The sequence below is a fragment of the Urocampus carinirostris genome, chromosome 1, assembly GCF_059441175.1.
Source record: "Urocampus carinirostris isolate Australia breed hairy pipefish chromosome 1, RoL_Ucar_1.0, whole genome shotgun sequence".
Lineage (NCBI taxonomy): Eukaryota > Metazoa > Chordata > Actinopteri > Syngnathiformes > Syngnathidae > Urocampus > Urocampus carinirostris.
The window spans coordinates 31,202,152-31,214,250 of record NC_142349.1 but is presented as its reverse complement, the minus strand read 5'-3'; the positions used below and the strand labels follow the sequence as shown (position 1 = coordinate 31,214,250).

The following is a 12,099-nucleotide window of genomic DNA, read 5'->3' as shown; positions in this document are numbered from 1 at the left end:
CTGGTTATCTTCTTTTAGAGAATGACTGCACTTCAGGAGCTCCAACTAATGGAGATCATGTGCAGCTGCTTCCAGGAACAGAGTCGTGATACTGTCCGTCAACTTATGTTCTCCACACTCTTCAGCCTACAAGGAAACCAAGCGGATGACAGCCGCATGGGACTGCTTGGCAAGCTTGTCTCGATGGCAGTCGCCGTAGGCAGAGTTCCCATTTTAGAATGTGCTGCCACTTGGCTGCAGGTAAGCGTTGTAGCGCAAAAACACCACTGAGTCGGGACTGTTTTTGCGTCTTTAAACCTTACATTGTATTCTTTTGAATATCATACTTCATTTTGTCAGTTAGCAACATTCAACTATTCGCAAGTAATTATGTCTGATGCCCTAGTCTACAGTACGCGGTGACCCTCCATACATGAAAAACATAGAAGTCTGATGATAACTGATTATATATCACCTGGTTTTGATTTGTTTTATTTTGTTGCCAGAGGACCCACCGCGTATACTGCGTACGCATAGCACAGGTGCTGGTGGACGACTACTGCACCATGATGCCAGGTTCAGTGCCCACCTTACAGAACATCCACAGTGCCAGTCCACGTTTTTGTTGCCAGTTCATCACTGCTGTTACCACACTCTATGACTTCACTTCAGGTATTTGGTTTACTAAACTGTATGGCAGGGCAATACATTTATTTTTTCAATTAATTCTTCACATAATAAATTAAGAATTTAAATTAGGGAGAAAACCCATTCTAAGAGATTAGTGTAGTAGACACTCAAAATAAGTAGAGATGGCATCAACAGAATTTAAACTTGCAAGAAGAACAGTAAAGGACCCGAAATTCCAACTTGTTCTTAACACTGCTCTCAGCCCTTTATATTATTAAATCTCTTGGGTTACAAAAAGCGGATATGCCCTGAAGGGTGTGGAAATCAAATTACAGCAACATTATTGGCTGATAGTGACAATCACATTAACAGTAAAATATAGGGAAGAACAGTGAGATATCCTAGTCAAAATAGAAAACTGTCACCTTATGCTATCTCATTTGCAGGGGTTCAATATTAAAAATAGCATTAACGTATTAATCACTCAAAGTTCGGACTGTCATTTCTACCTTTGTATAAGTGGTAGAATGCTAAAAGTGGTGTGGATTAAACTTTTACAATTGCATTTAGGAATTGGCCATAAATAAGTTTTATTTCTAAAAATATGTATATCGTGTTGGTCAAAACAATTGATTGTTGTCCGAACTTTTTACCAGGATGTTTTTAGTAATCAAATTTTCTTTATATAGCCATTGCTTGAGGTTTATTTTATTTATTTTTTTGAATTGATTAAAATGATAATGACCAAGACTGACTGAAATAGAGATTCATTTTTGAGTCACACAGCCCAGGCCCAATTAACATTACAGCATTTTGTGAATCTAAAAAATTCTAGAGGGAATAACCCCAACAGCAGCAAAATAGATTCTTTGGCATTAGAGGAAGTCATTCATGTGCTTAAGTATGTGGCTTTTTGCATGAGACTATATTGAATTGATTGATTTTCAATTCTAAAATCATGTCATACCCCAATGTCCAAATTTATAATCTAGTACCTCTTTAAATTTCTGTCCTTCAGAAGAGCTAGTCCCTCCTCTAGAGCTCCTCCAGATGATTGTGTCTTGGATCCAAGAGGATCCTCACCTGGTCTTGGTCACCTTCCTGAACACGCCGCTGTCTGGCAACCAGCCAGTCAGCTCCCTTGATGTCACACCTTTAGGGGGACTCGTGCGCTGGTGCGTCAAAGCTCCTTTCGGTTACAGAAAAGAAAAGAAGCAGTCATCTTTACCCAGAAGCTCAGAAAATGAGCAGGAAGTGGCAGCTCTTTTTTCCAAACTTCATTTGAGTGTTCTACAGGTAAGTGCTGTTCTGTGTGCCTACAGGCGTGCATTTATTTACTGTATTTTCTGCACTAAAGTCGCAGCGGACTATTAGGCGCATCGAAAAAAAAACTACTGTATAATGCTTTACTAGAAATAACAAGTGCCATATTTGCACATTGATTGATTAGACTGTATATACTATTGATCACATTTGCATACAATTGTAAAACATTGGATGCAAATAGAATGGTACCTATAGATTAGACCACTGGTTCTCAACTGTTCTGACTTCAGGACCCACCATTCCACCCTAATGTCAAAGTTACAACCCCAATTAAAAAATCCACTATTTAACTTTATCAAATGAAAAGATTGTGCATTTTAAAGCAGATATAGTCGAATATATTCACCTTTTTTTCAAAAAACAAATTGACCAGCAAAACCCAAATGTATTTGTATAAGTGACCCTCTAAAAATAGCCTCATACTAAAATTTGTACCCAAAATATTTATAAAACTTGCACCTGAACATTGGTGATTATTTGATTTTGTAGATAAAAATAATATACTGGTAAAAAGCTGAAAATATAGCATTTTATACCAATTACTGTACACTCCAGTAGCGCTTCAATGGCCGACACTCGTTAGACATTTTGGTATTTCACAATCACTTCCTTTTTTGACACAATCATTGTCATCACTTTTTTTCCAAAATTTCCTTTCTCTTATCACTTTCTTGGGACCCGTTACTATGGGCAGAAAAATGGAATAATAATGAAAATCCTGATAAAATGTAACCCTTCTCAAACACAATAGGGAAAGTGCCGATTGGCTGAGCAGAAATGTGAGATCGAGCAGGGCATTATTGCCCTCTAGTCCACGTGCTGTTGAAGTGCCATTTTACTGCAATTGATTCAGTGGTAGATCCCTTAGTACCTGGGCGATGTCCGGTTTTATAGGCCCGGTTACGTAAGATTAAAGGTCCTGGGTTAAATTTGTGTAATAAGTGTGAGAAACCACCCTTAAGAATGTTTGACACCAATGGGGCTGGTCTTTAAAGCGGAGTATGACCAAAACTGGCACATTTTGTCATCCCGGAGCATCATTTCATCATTATTCGTTCACAGCCATCTATCTTTGTATCAGAATCACAAACTTCATGTTATCAGACTTTATTGTAATCTGCTGAAGACTTGTGGTCTCTGTGATGAGCCTGTGTATGTCCGGGTACTTTCCAATAGGGGGCGCAGTCATTCCACACATCCCAAAGTCGTGAGTTATTTGGCTGGAATGGATGTTTTTTTTCTGACGTCCATCCTGACGCGTGGTATGGTTATGGGTAATGCAGTAAACAGGGTTTAGTTATTTCTGTCTGTGTTTGTGAATAAAAAAAGGACAAAGAAAACTGGGGGTATTATAAATTATATTGTAATTAAACATACTGTTCAGTGTCATTTTATAAAAATTTTGGTTAGTGGTGCGCTCCAAACCTTTCCAATGTAAAAACGTGCCCTGGCTCAAAAAGTTTGAAAAACACTGGTCTAGCAGATAAGATTTGGCGCTCTTCCTGCCACTATCCAGGTTATCCCGTTAAAGTCAATGTTATGCAATCGGGACAACCATCCCCCTACCTAGCAGCCTCGTGGTTAGGATTCTGTTTGGTCACCGTGGCCAGCAGTGTGATGCAATTGTGGTCAGGGGAAAAAAAAAATATCAACTGATCAATAATTGCACTAATATGGTAACGTAGTTCCAATTTCGTTTGCATATGAGGCATACCGGATAATAGGGGGTACCTTTACATGTCCGATCATTTTGGGCTTTTAAGGTGCGCTCTATAATCTGGAAAATCTATCTATCGATCTACCTTGGTCAAATCCCTCAAGAGGGGTGACTGACAGCAAGACAAACACATACAATGACAAAGAAAATAAAAGGGGGAAAAAGTAGTAGAAAACACACACAAACATTTTTGGACCATGGCCAGCCCAAACACCCTAACAAGTTAGGCACCTTGGCACCTAAGTTGGTCATGCTTTCGTCCCTCCAGATGATACGGGACACAAGAAAGCGGCCTTTTCACTTGGGTCAGGTTGACACAACACACTCTTTTGTTCAACAGCAGGGCCCGACAGATTTCACTGGTTTACCCCTGCCGCATCATACAATCAGGAAAATACGGTACCCTAAACAACCCAGTATTAACCAATATTTCATTGTCTGTTTTAATTTTAAGGTTTTTATGCTCCTTCCAAACATACTCAATGAGAAAGGCATTTTCGGTCGCCTGGCGCTCCTCCAGATGGACTCCTTGGCCTCACTGACTGCTGACCTTTCCCGGCAACTGGACCATGCCGACAAACACACGCACACAACAGCCGCAGATACGCATGTACTTACGCAGCTAGCCCTGGACAGGCTGGCTCAAGCGCTACAGGTGGCCATGGCCAACGGAGCCCTGCTCTGTTCTAGAGGTACATGTCTCCATCGTCAATCTGAATTGTTTTAAATGTCGATTCGAGTTTTCTTCCTCTGAATAAAAAAAAAACGTAAATTATATATACGTTCTTGTCGTGTGACTGATTTGTTGACTTGTTTTCACAGAGGACCTGAGGGCCATCGCTTCACGCCTGCCGCACAACAAGTAAGACACAATCTCATGTATTTCTCTTATTTTCATTCTTGTCTACACAGCCATATTTTAAAAAGCATAGTGTTTCGAACAAGGGTGGACCAACTTTTTAAATCTGAAAATTAGCGTGTTTCCTGTATTATAAGGCACACAGAAATATAAGGTGCACCCCTAAAAGTTAGTCTTTTGTGATTCGAGATATTTATTTTAAAGGTTCATGGTGTAATATTTCACCACCAGCTGACACTGTATTGTCTAATGGGAACGAAAACTAGTGCCAAATGAGCACAGCGTTGCAGCAAGCCAGACAAACATGGCGGCGGCTACTAGGTATGGATTTGGCTATGAAAAAGGAATACACATTTTTCTACCTATACTAATTTTAGCTTTTAAAATTATTCATAATAGTTCATGTATTTTTGATTATTATTCAATTTAAGGTTTTCTTTTACTGAATGAAGTTTTTTTTGTACCACTAGGAGATACTAAATATTACAGACTGTCCCTTTAAAGAGTATTTCCATTTTTAATACTTGTTTGGAATCAAATGGTTATTTAAGCTTGTTTGGTTTAATATCTCAGGTCTTAGTTTTTCCATCCATTAAAAAAATATTGAAATGTAAAATCATGGTTTGTTGCATCCCTAGCTGTGTCTTTTAGTCACTTAATTATCAACAGCGCCCTCCTATGGATGCCAATATACGACCACAAAAAAATAATCTTATATGTTTTCAAAAATGTATAATAAAAACGATGTGTGGATACTGTTCTAAATTATTTAATTGTTCTTCTTTGTCTCCCCGCCTCGCTCTTTCAAAGTACTGCACTACATTTGTAAGGACGTGCTGCTGGTTTGGTTTATGGCCCAATTTTCAACCCTCCAAAATTCAGATTCAGATTCAGATCTACTTTATTGTCATTCTAGTACACGTGTATACAGAACGAAATGTCGATGCATCTGACCCCCACAGTTTCCTTGAATGTACAGATATAAATAAAGTTGTATTGTAATTGGCTACGTATAGTATTTTACCATAGTGCCGATAGTGCAAGAAGAGTAGCTAACCAGATGTGCAAAATGGGCAGTCAGGTTAACAAGTCAGGTACACAGTAACATTAACACTGTAACATGTAACATGTAACAATGAGGGATGGTCTCAAAATTTTCCCGTCAACTCTTCAGAAAATTCGTCATTGATGAAAAATTGCCGGTTAATGTAATCTCTGCAGACACGGAAATATAAAAGATGTATATGTTAATACAGCCTTTTTTGACTTACAAAAGACATGCTTTAATTTGTTATAATAAATAACTTTTCGCCCCAAATCTTCAAAAATGAAATGTGAAATTTCGTGTTTCCTGCAAATCAATTTAATTGGTTAGGCTCGGGCTGGGTCGGGCTTAAATACCCTCCTCCGGGTCTGGGTCGGGTTGGATATCTTTAGGCCTGAACTTACCTCAGCATATATGTCTTCTCTGACTAAGTTCACTGTTGTGTATTTTGGCAGTTTGCTCCAGCTGGTGTTGTCGGGCCCGGTGATGTACTACAACAACATCCACACGCCCCCTTTGACCTTCAGCCCTCACGCCTCCCTCTCTCCGATCGCCTCGCACCCCATCCATTCAGCACACACTCCTCATACGCCGTTGGCTTCCCTTCCGTCGGCCCATCCCAACGCCTGTCCCCAGTACCCAGCGCAGACCTTTATAACCGGGATACCGTTTCAGTTTCGACCAAGCCACTGAGTAAGACCAAAAATGTGTTCTCTTGTGTGAGTTAGGTTTATGGTCATCTGTCTGTGTGAGGGACTAAGTGTGAATCTGTGTGTTTGAGTCCGTGATCGTAACACGTCTAATGTATTATAATGTGAATAAGAACATTGGTTTCAGTTTTTTCTGAGTAATGTGTTTCTCCAATAAATATTTTTTTACATCTCCCTTCTAATCTGTTTAAGACGTTGTGCTTAACTCCAGCCACCAGTGGTCACTATTTAGTCGTACGAAGGCTGCATTTCTGTTAAGCTGCAAGGGAAGACCAGGCACTTGGAAACTGCATGACGTATGCCTGCGGGGTTTTCAAGATTTACTTCAAAAACTCTTAGAGTACATACACTTTGCAATTATAAGTATAAGCAAACATATTACCGCGTTTTCTGGACTACAAGGCACACCAATTAATCCCAAATTGGCCAGAAATTTAAAAGTGTGCCTTAGGTAACAAAAAAAGAATGTGGATAATACTGGAAATACATAGTTGCAATTAAATGATGCTGCATATGCTATCGCCTACTTTAGAGAGGCATAAAGAGTGGTCTTTGAGTGCCTTTTTGTGGTTAAAATAATCAATGTACATGCTTGTTGCAATGATTAAAGGGGTTCTTATTATAACAGAAATGTGGGGTAGTTTGTCTTTATCCAGTTTTCAGGGCTCCGTCATTTATATTAGTGCTTTTTCAGCATATTTAGTCAAATAGGTATAAATAATGGTTGGTTCACAATCATTTGTGCCAGTGTGAGGTCACTGAACAAAAGTGTGGAATTAAAGATTACTCTTTTGGCTAACATAATTATTTGTTGTTGACAGGGGGGAGCGAAAAAGGCAGCAAAGTCTTTTCTCATCCTTGTTGCGCATCCTTTTTTGTTGCAAATATTTCAATAATTCAATGATTTCATTGGTGAAACCAGAAATTAAGATGGTAAATTTATGTTCTAAGAAATGAATTATTTAAATTTAAATGTATTTATTTTAATGCAACCCTAACTCTTACTATAGTTTTAATTCCATACACCTTTTAGTCCAATGCACCTTATATATAGGAAATATTTGACAAAATACTATTTTTCTGGGGGGGTGCGCCTTATATTGCAGAAAATATCATTCGAAAGGGTAGTTGTTTTTTTCTTTTTTGTAATGCATTTAATTCCGTTTTCATTTTGTGACAATCTACCAGAGTAAAGTGTATGCTTTGTTGTCACCTCAAGCAAATTGAAACAAAAAAAGTACTTGTTTTAGAAAATGTATTTGTTGTTCTATATATTCTCCCAGAATGTAGAGCAAAGTCCTTGTTAGCGCAGTTGTAGCAGTCCAGCCACTCATCAATAGGAATTATTACCTAACCGAAGCGCTCATAAGTAATTTGAAACTGCGCCATGTGCATACGTCTGGCCTCTGTTTTCAGACAGATAGCTAATCATTAGCCTTCAGTGCACCCTGAAGAGCCGACCAAGCCCCTGGACCTCAACCAGCCTCACCCTGGGAGAGTTGCATCAGCCGTTGGAGTTCTTCAAAGGTGATGATGTGGTCAAGCACTGACTGACACGCCTGAAAATTTAAAAAGTCCAAAGATGATTCTTTAAAATATTGTCGTTAAGTGTAAATCCGGGGTCTCAAAACTTGGGGGGCTGCTGATAGGTGTCTGGGTGATTTTTCCACCAAAAGGTTTAAAAAAAACAAAACAAAAAAAACAGTCCACTGTTCTCAAATATGGTTTTTTAAAAATCCCAACATTAAAAGAATATATAAAAAATAGTAGATTTGAAAATCAATCAATTCGTAATTCCTAATCTGCTTCGGCTGCACTGAAAGGGACAGTGCGTATTATTCAGTGAGTCTGAGCGGTAACGAATATCTGTATAAGTTTAAATAATAAATAAATAATAACCTTATCCCTTTTCGGGATAATGATGCACATGGAGGAGGTGATGCAAAGAGATACTATAAAAATGAAAAAGTCAGGCTTGGGGGTATATTCTTGTTTTAGGAGTGTGATACACCCTTAAACAAATCCTAAAGTATATTGGTGCCCACGCAAAAGTCCATTGCTGCCTAGTCATCCCGGAAAAGGGATTACCTCATGTGCGACCCCCTCTTAAGGTTTCTCAATTTTCCTTATGCTGAGTTTTTTTCAGGTTTTCAGATGGAGGTTTCAAAACAGGGGATGTTATAATGGTAGTCTGTGCAGCCCCTTTGAGACTCTTTGTGATTAAGGGCTATACTAAAATAAAATATAAATACTAAATGTGACCGTACATGACCTAAATTTGATATCTTTTTTTTTTTCCCTTTTTTTTTTTAAATGGAGCGACCCACTACTTGGGTAAATTTTGATAAATCTCTACGTTGTTTTAAACATAACCACCCATTTGGGGGTTCAGGTAGTTAAAAACTAGCAATTTTTAAGTGATTATGATAAAATGACCTCATTTTGCAGGCTGAACTGTACACATTATCTATAGGTCTTAGCAGATGAGCCCGTGATAGGCGAAATCCCTTGGAGAAAGCTTTACTTCTATTTTTAATTATTATACAATTAAATACAGTACTCTACAATTAAACCAAAGAACAGCCTTTTTTCTAGACCAAATCATTCGTTTAGCAACTAAAACTACGGTACAATTTACTTCTAAACATTTGTTTATGCTTGTTAAAATATCTACGCTAATTAGCCAATCAGAACGCAGAATATAATGCACGATGATACTCCGAGGACTTAGTAGAAGAGAAACCAAATATGAGGATGACACCGATGATACCATGACACTACCGGTGAAAAGGAGATTTTGAAAAAAAAACTATCTCTTTTTGCACCAAATCTATCAGCCCGATTTGTAAGTGTTTCAAACAAAATGATCCTAATCTTGGAGCTTAATTTTAAGAAAAATGTCACCATTTTGGAGGGAATACTCATTTTACAATAGGATAGACAAGTTTAGATTTGCTTTAACTCTCAAGAACGTGACCAAACATTTTTGAATTGTTGTTTTTTTTTTTCTTGATGAAACATTTGTATTGATTTATTCTTTGCCAAAGAACCCAGGAAGCTATCACGTTTTACGGGTGGACCCAAGTGTCGAAGCTGGGTCAAATTCACCTCTGTAGCTAACACGTATTCGCCAAACCAATTTGGGTTGCTTCTGTCTCACCGGTTTTTAAAATGTTCATTTAGCGTGCGTATTAAATCATTGCACGTCTCACTTGAGTTATGATGGCCCTACACCTGTAGGGTAAAACCCGTTTTATGTGTATGGACAGAAAGTGTGTTTCGAGATTTAAGTTTTGGTTAACCGTGATGGTGTGCTCCTTTTTTTTTGCTGGTGTGCGACAGTTGCGTGGGACTGTCCCTATCAGCAGCTGCAGAATCCGCATTTCCTGCAGGAGAATGACATTGCACTGTGGGCCAAAGCAGATAAGAAAGTCAGTACTGATGAGTTTAAGCTCTGATCTTTTTATACCTCAACAAACGATCAGCTGTTTGTTCTTTATAAATCAATGTTGGGTAAATTGCTCTTTCAGATCTATGAAGAATAGTGACAGTGAAGATTTGTGTGTTTTGTTTTGGAGCCTCAGACATTTTTTAGTCAAAATAAATGTCAATAAGTCAGAACCTATCATAAATAAGGAAACAACTCAATGTCTCAACAGAAAGAAGGTCTTAAATCCAGTGTCAATGCAAGATTTCACCCTACCGGTCCGTACATGTATATCTTCTCTGACAGCTCTACGGGTTCTCACATTCCAGGCCTTTGGTGTATAAAACTATAACGACAGCTACATTAAAAGTGCTGTTGAACTTTTCACGTTTTTAATCAAGACACTATCTTGAGGCTGACACTTGACCGTTTGAAAAATAGAGATTATAAATAAATCTCTATGAGAGCCACTCTTCGATTGTTGGTTAAACTAAAATACTTTAAAGATTTTGTCAGGGTTTTCATTCACGTGCCCTTACTACCTTTTTTTAAGGTACAGTAAGTGCAGAAGGTCTGTAAAACATGAAAACCACTGGTTATCATCCCAAGGACAGGTAAGTAAGGAAAAGATCGCCATAAAATACTATACTAAATTAGGGTGGGATAGAAACACAATTCAAGAACTGCGTGATTGAAAGTGGAAAGTTTTGGTTTTGGTTTGACTCAGAACAGGATTCTAAGTCTACAGTGTAGGATTTCAATAATACTGTATGTTATGTGGGACCATGCTAGTCTAATCACAGCATTTTGATGAATATTTTGTTTGTAGATTAGGAATTTAGAAGCAAAGTCCATGAAAAAGAAATGGTTGTTGCCCAGGGCTCAGTGAACCATCAATCATGGTTAACCTGCTTTCTGAAGCAGAGCCATGTTTTGTTGTCAGCTGAAACCTGAACAACATGTCATAAAACAAATAAATGTCTATTCATCATTTCATCTTATGCAAACACCAAATGAGATGTTGAGACTGCCAGGGTCCAAATGACTGTCTCCTAAAAGGTGTATCAGGTTGTTGGGTTGGAAAAGGAGAAGATTTAATTATCTTGATGTACTCTGTCTTTCAAAACCTTTGTCATTTGAGCTGTAAATATCACAGTAAGTACATGATGAAGGCAGCCTGAATTGAATCTGGTACGCTTGTTTTAATTTTTGATACCGTTGAAATATTTTTTTAGTATTGTAAACATTCAAAAACATTTAAAATCTACCTCTCTAATATTGTAGTTACATTTGATTCATATTGTATGTATTCATGCTACTTTTTGTTACATATTAAGCCAGAAGATGCTTCGGATAGATAAAGCACTCAAATACCAACTCTCTGTCTAGATGAAAGATGGAGAGATGGGCAAAGACGCTGTTGGCAATAAGTTGTCTTCAAGGGAGCAAAAGAATTTGGTAATTTCATAAATGAAAGAAAAGTGCATTGTAACTTGACCCAACTTAAAATTTGTTTGATCTGATTGTGATTCAATTTGGTTTACTAACTTCATACACTAATATTTGACTAGTGATGAAACAGTACCGTACTGTATATAAGGATTTGATTTGAGTGTATTATAATGTGTTATTTGGGTAAATTATTCAAATTGTTAAAAGGACAGCAGATTTGTGTTACTTATTAGTTTGTGGCATCTTGATTGGACATTGTTTCTTGAATCAAACCAGGGACAAATTGATACTAACAACAACACTCTGACTTAACTGTATGCACTGGTGAAGGAGTGAATATTCACAGTAGCAGCTATGGGGTAATCCCCCACCCCCCAAAATGATTCAAACTCAGCCCATAGACCACCCGGCTTGTTCTTCAAATACACTTCAGCTGCTTGGGACCACCATTCAGTGTTATTATAGACCCAAGCATGACTTAGCCTGTTATGGGTAAAATAATACATTGTGGTGGTGCACGAAGAGTACACTATTTAAGAAAAAGTGTTTACAAGGTGAATTAATAATTTACCATCACTGGCGTCTGCTCTGTCACTCCCCACCAAACATATCCAATCATAGTGGTGACTGCTTTGCCATCCCAGCATACAAGAACCATGACTCAAAAGTCATATACTCGAATGGTTGGCGGACGTGTGTTGTTTTTCTCCAGACAGTCCTGCCAATTAGTTCCAGAAGTCATCAGAACATCGGGTACCAAATTCAAAATATTTTTCTTAAATCTACGCTTGGACAATAAACACATTTTTTTTAAAATTTGTTTCTTTCATTGAAAAGACGAAGAGAGCAGATGAGCTAACAGGAAAAATCTCTTCCCCTCTCACTTAGTCAGCAAACCAAAACATGAAATAGATTTTAACTTCCTCTTGCTCCTTCTTTTAAGGATATTTTTAA

At 37.9% G+C, this 12,099-nt stretch overlaps 1 protein-coding gene across 4 annotated transcripts in view; it reads left to right on the top strand.

Annotated features, from left to right (window-relative positions):
- Nucleotides 1-6,448, top strand: part of ints15 (integrator complex subunit 15) — a 38,190-nt gene extending 31,742 nt beyond the window's left edge. For all 4 annotated transcript variants that reach the window (XM_088334915.1, XM_088334917.1, XM_088334919.1 and 1 more), the window contains 6 exons: nt 19-240; nt 486-651; nt 1,628-1,905; nt 4,107-4,344; nt 4,475-4,514; nt 6,012-6,448. In XM_088334915.1, the coding sequence (XP_088191041.1) occupies nt 19-240; nt 486-651; nt 1,628-1,905; nt 4,107-4,344; nt 4,475-4,514; nt 6,012-6,249 (1,182 nt within the window). In that variant the 3' untranslated portion in view covers nt 6,250-6,448. The remainder of the gene's footprint in view (nt 1-18; nt 241-485; nt 652-1,627; nt 1,906-4,106; nt 4,345-4,474; nt 4,515-6,011) is intronic.
- Nucleotides 6,449-12,099: the final 5,651 nt, after the last annotated feature.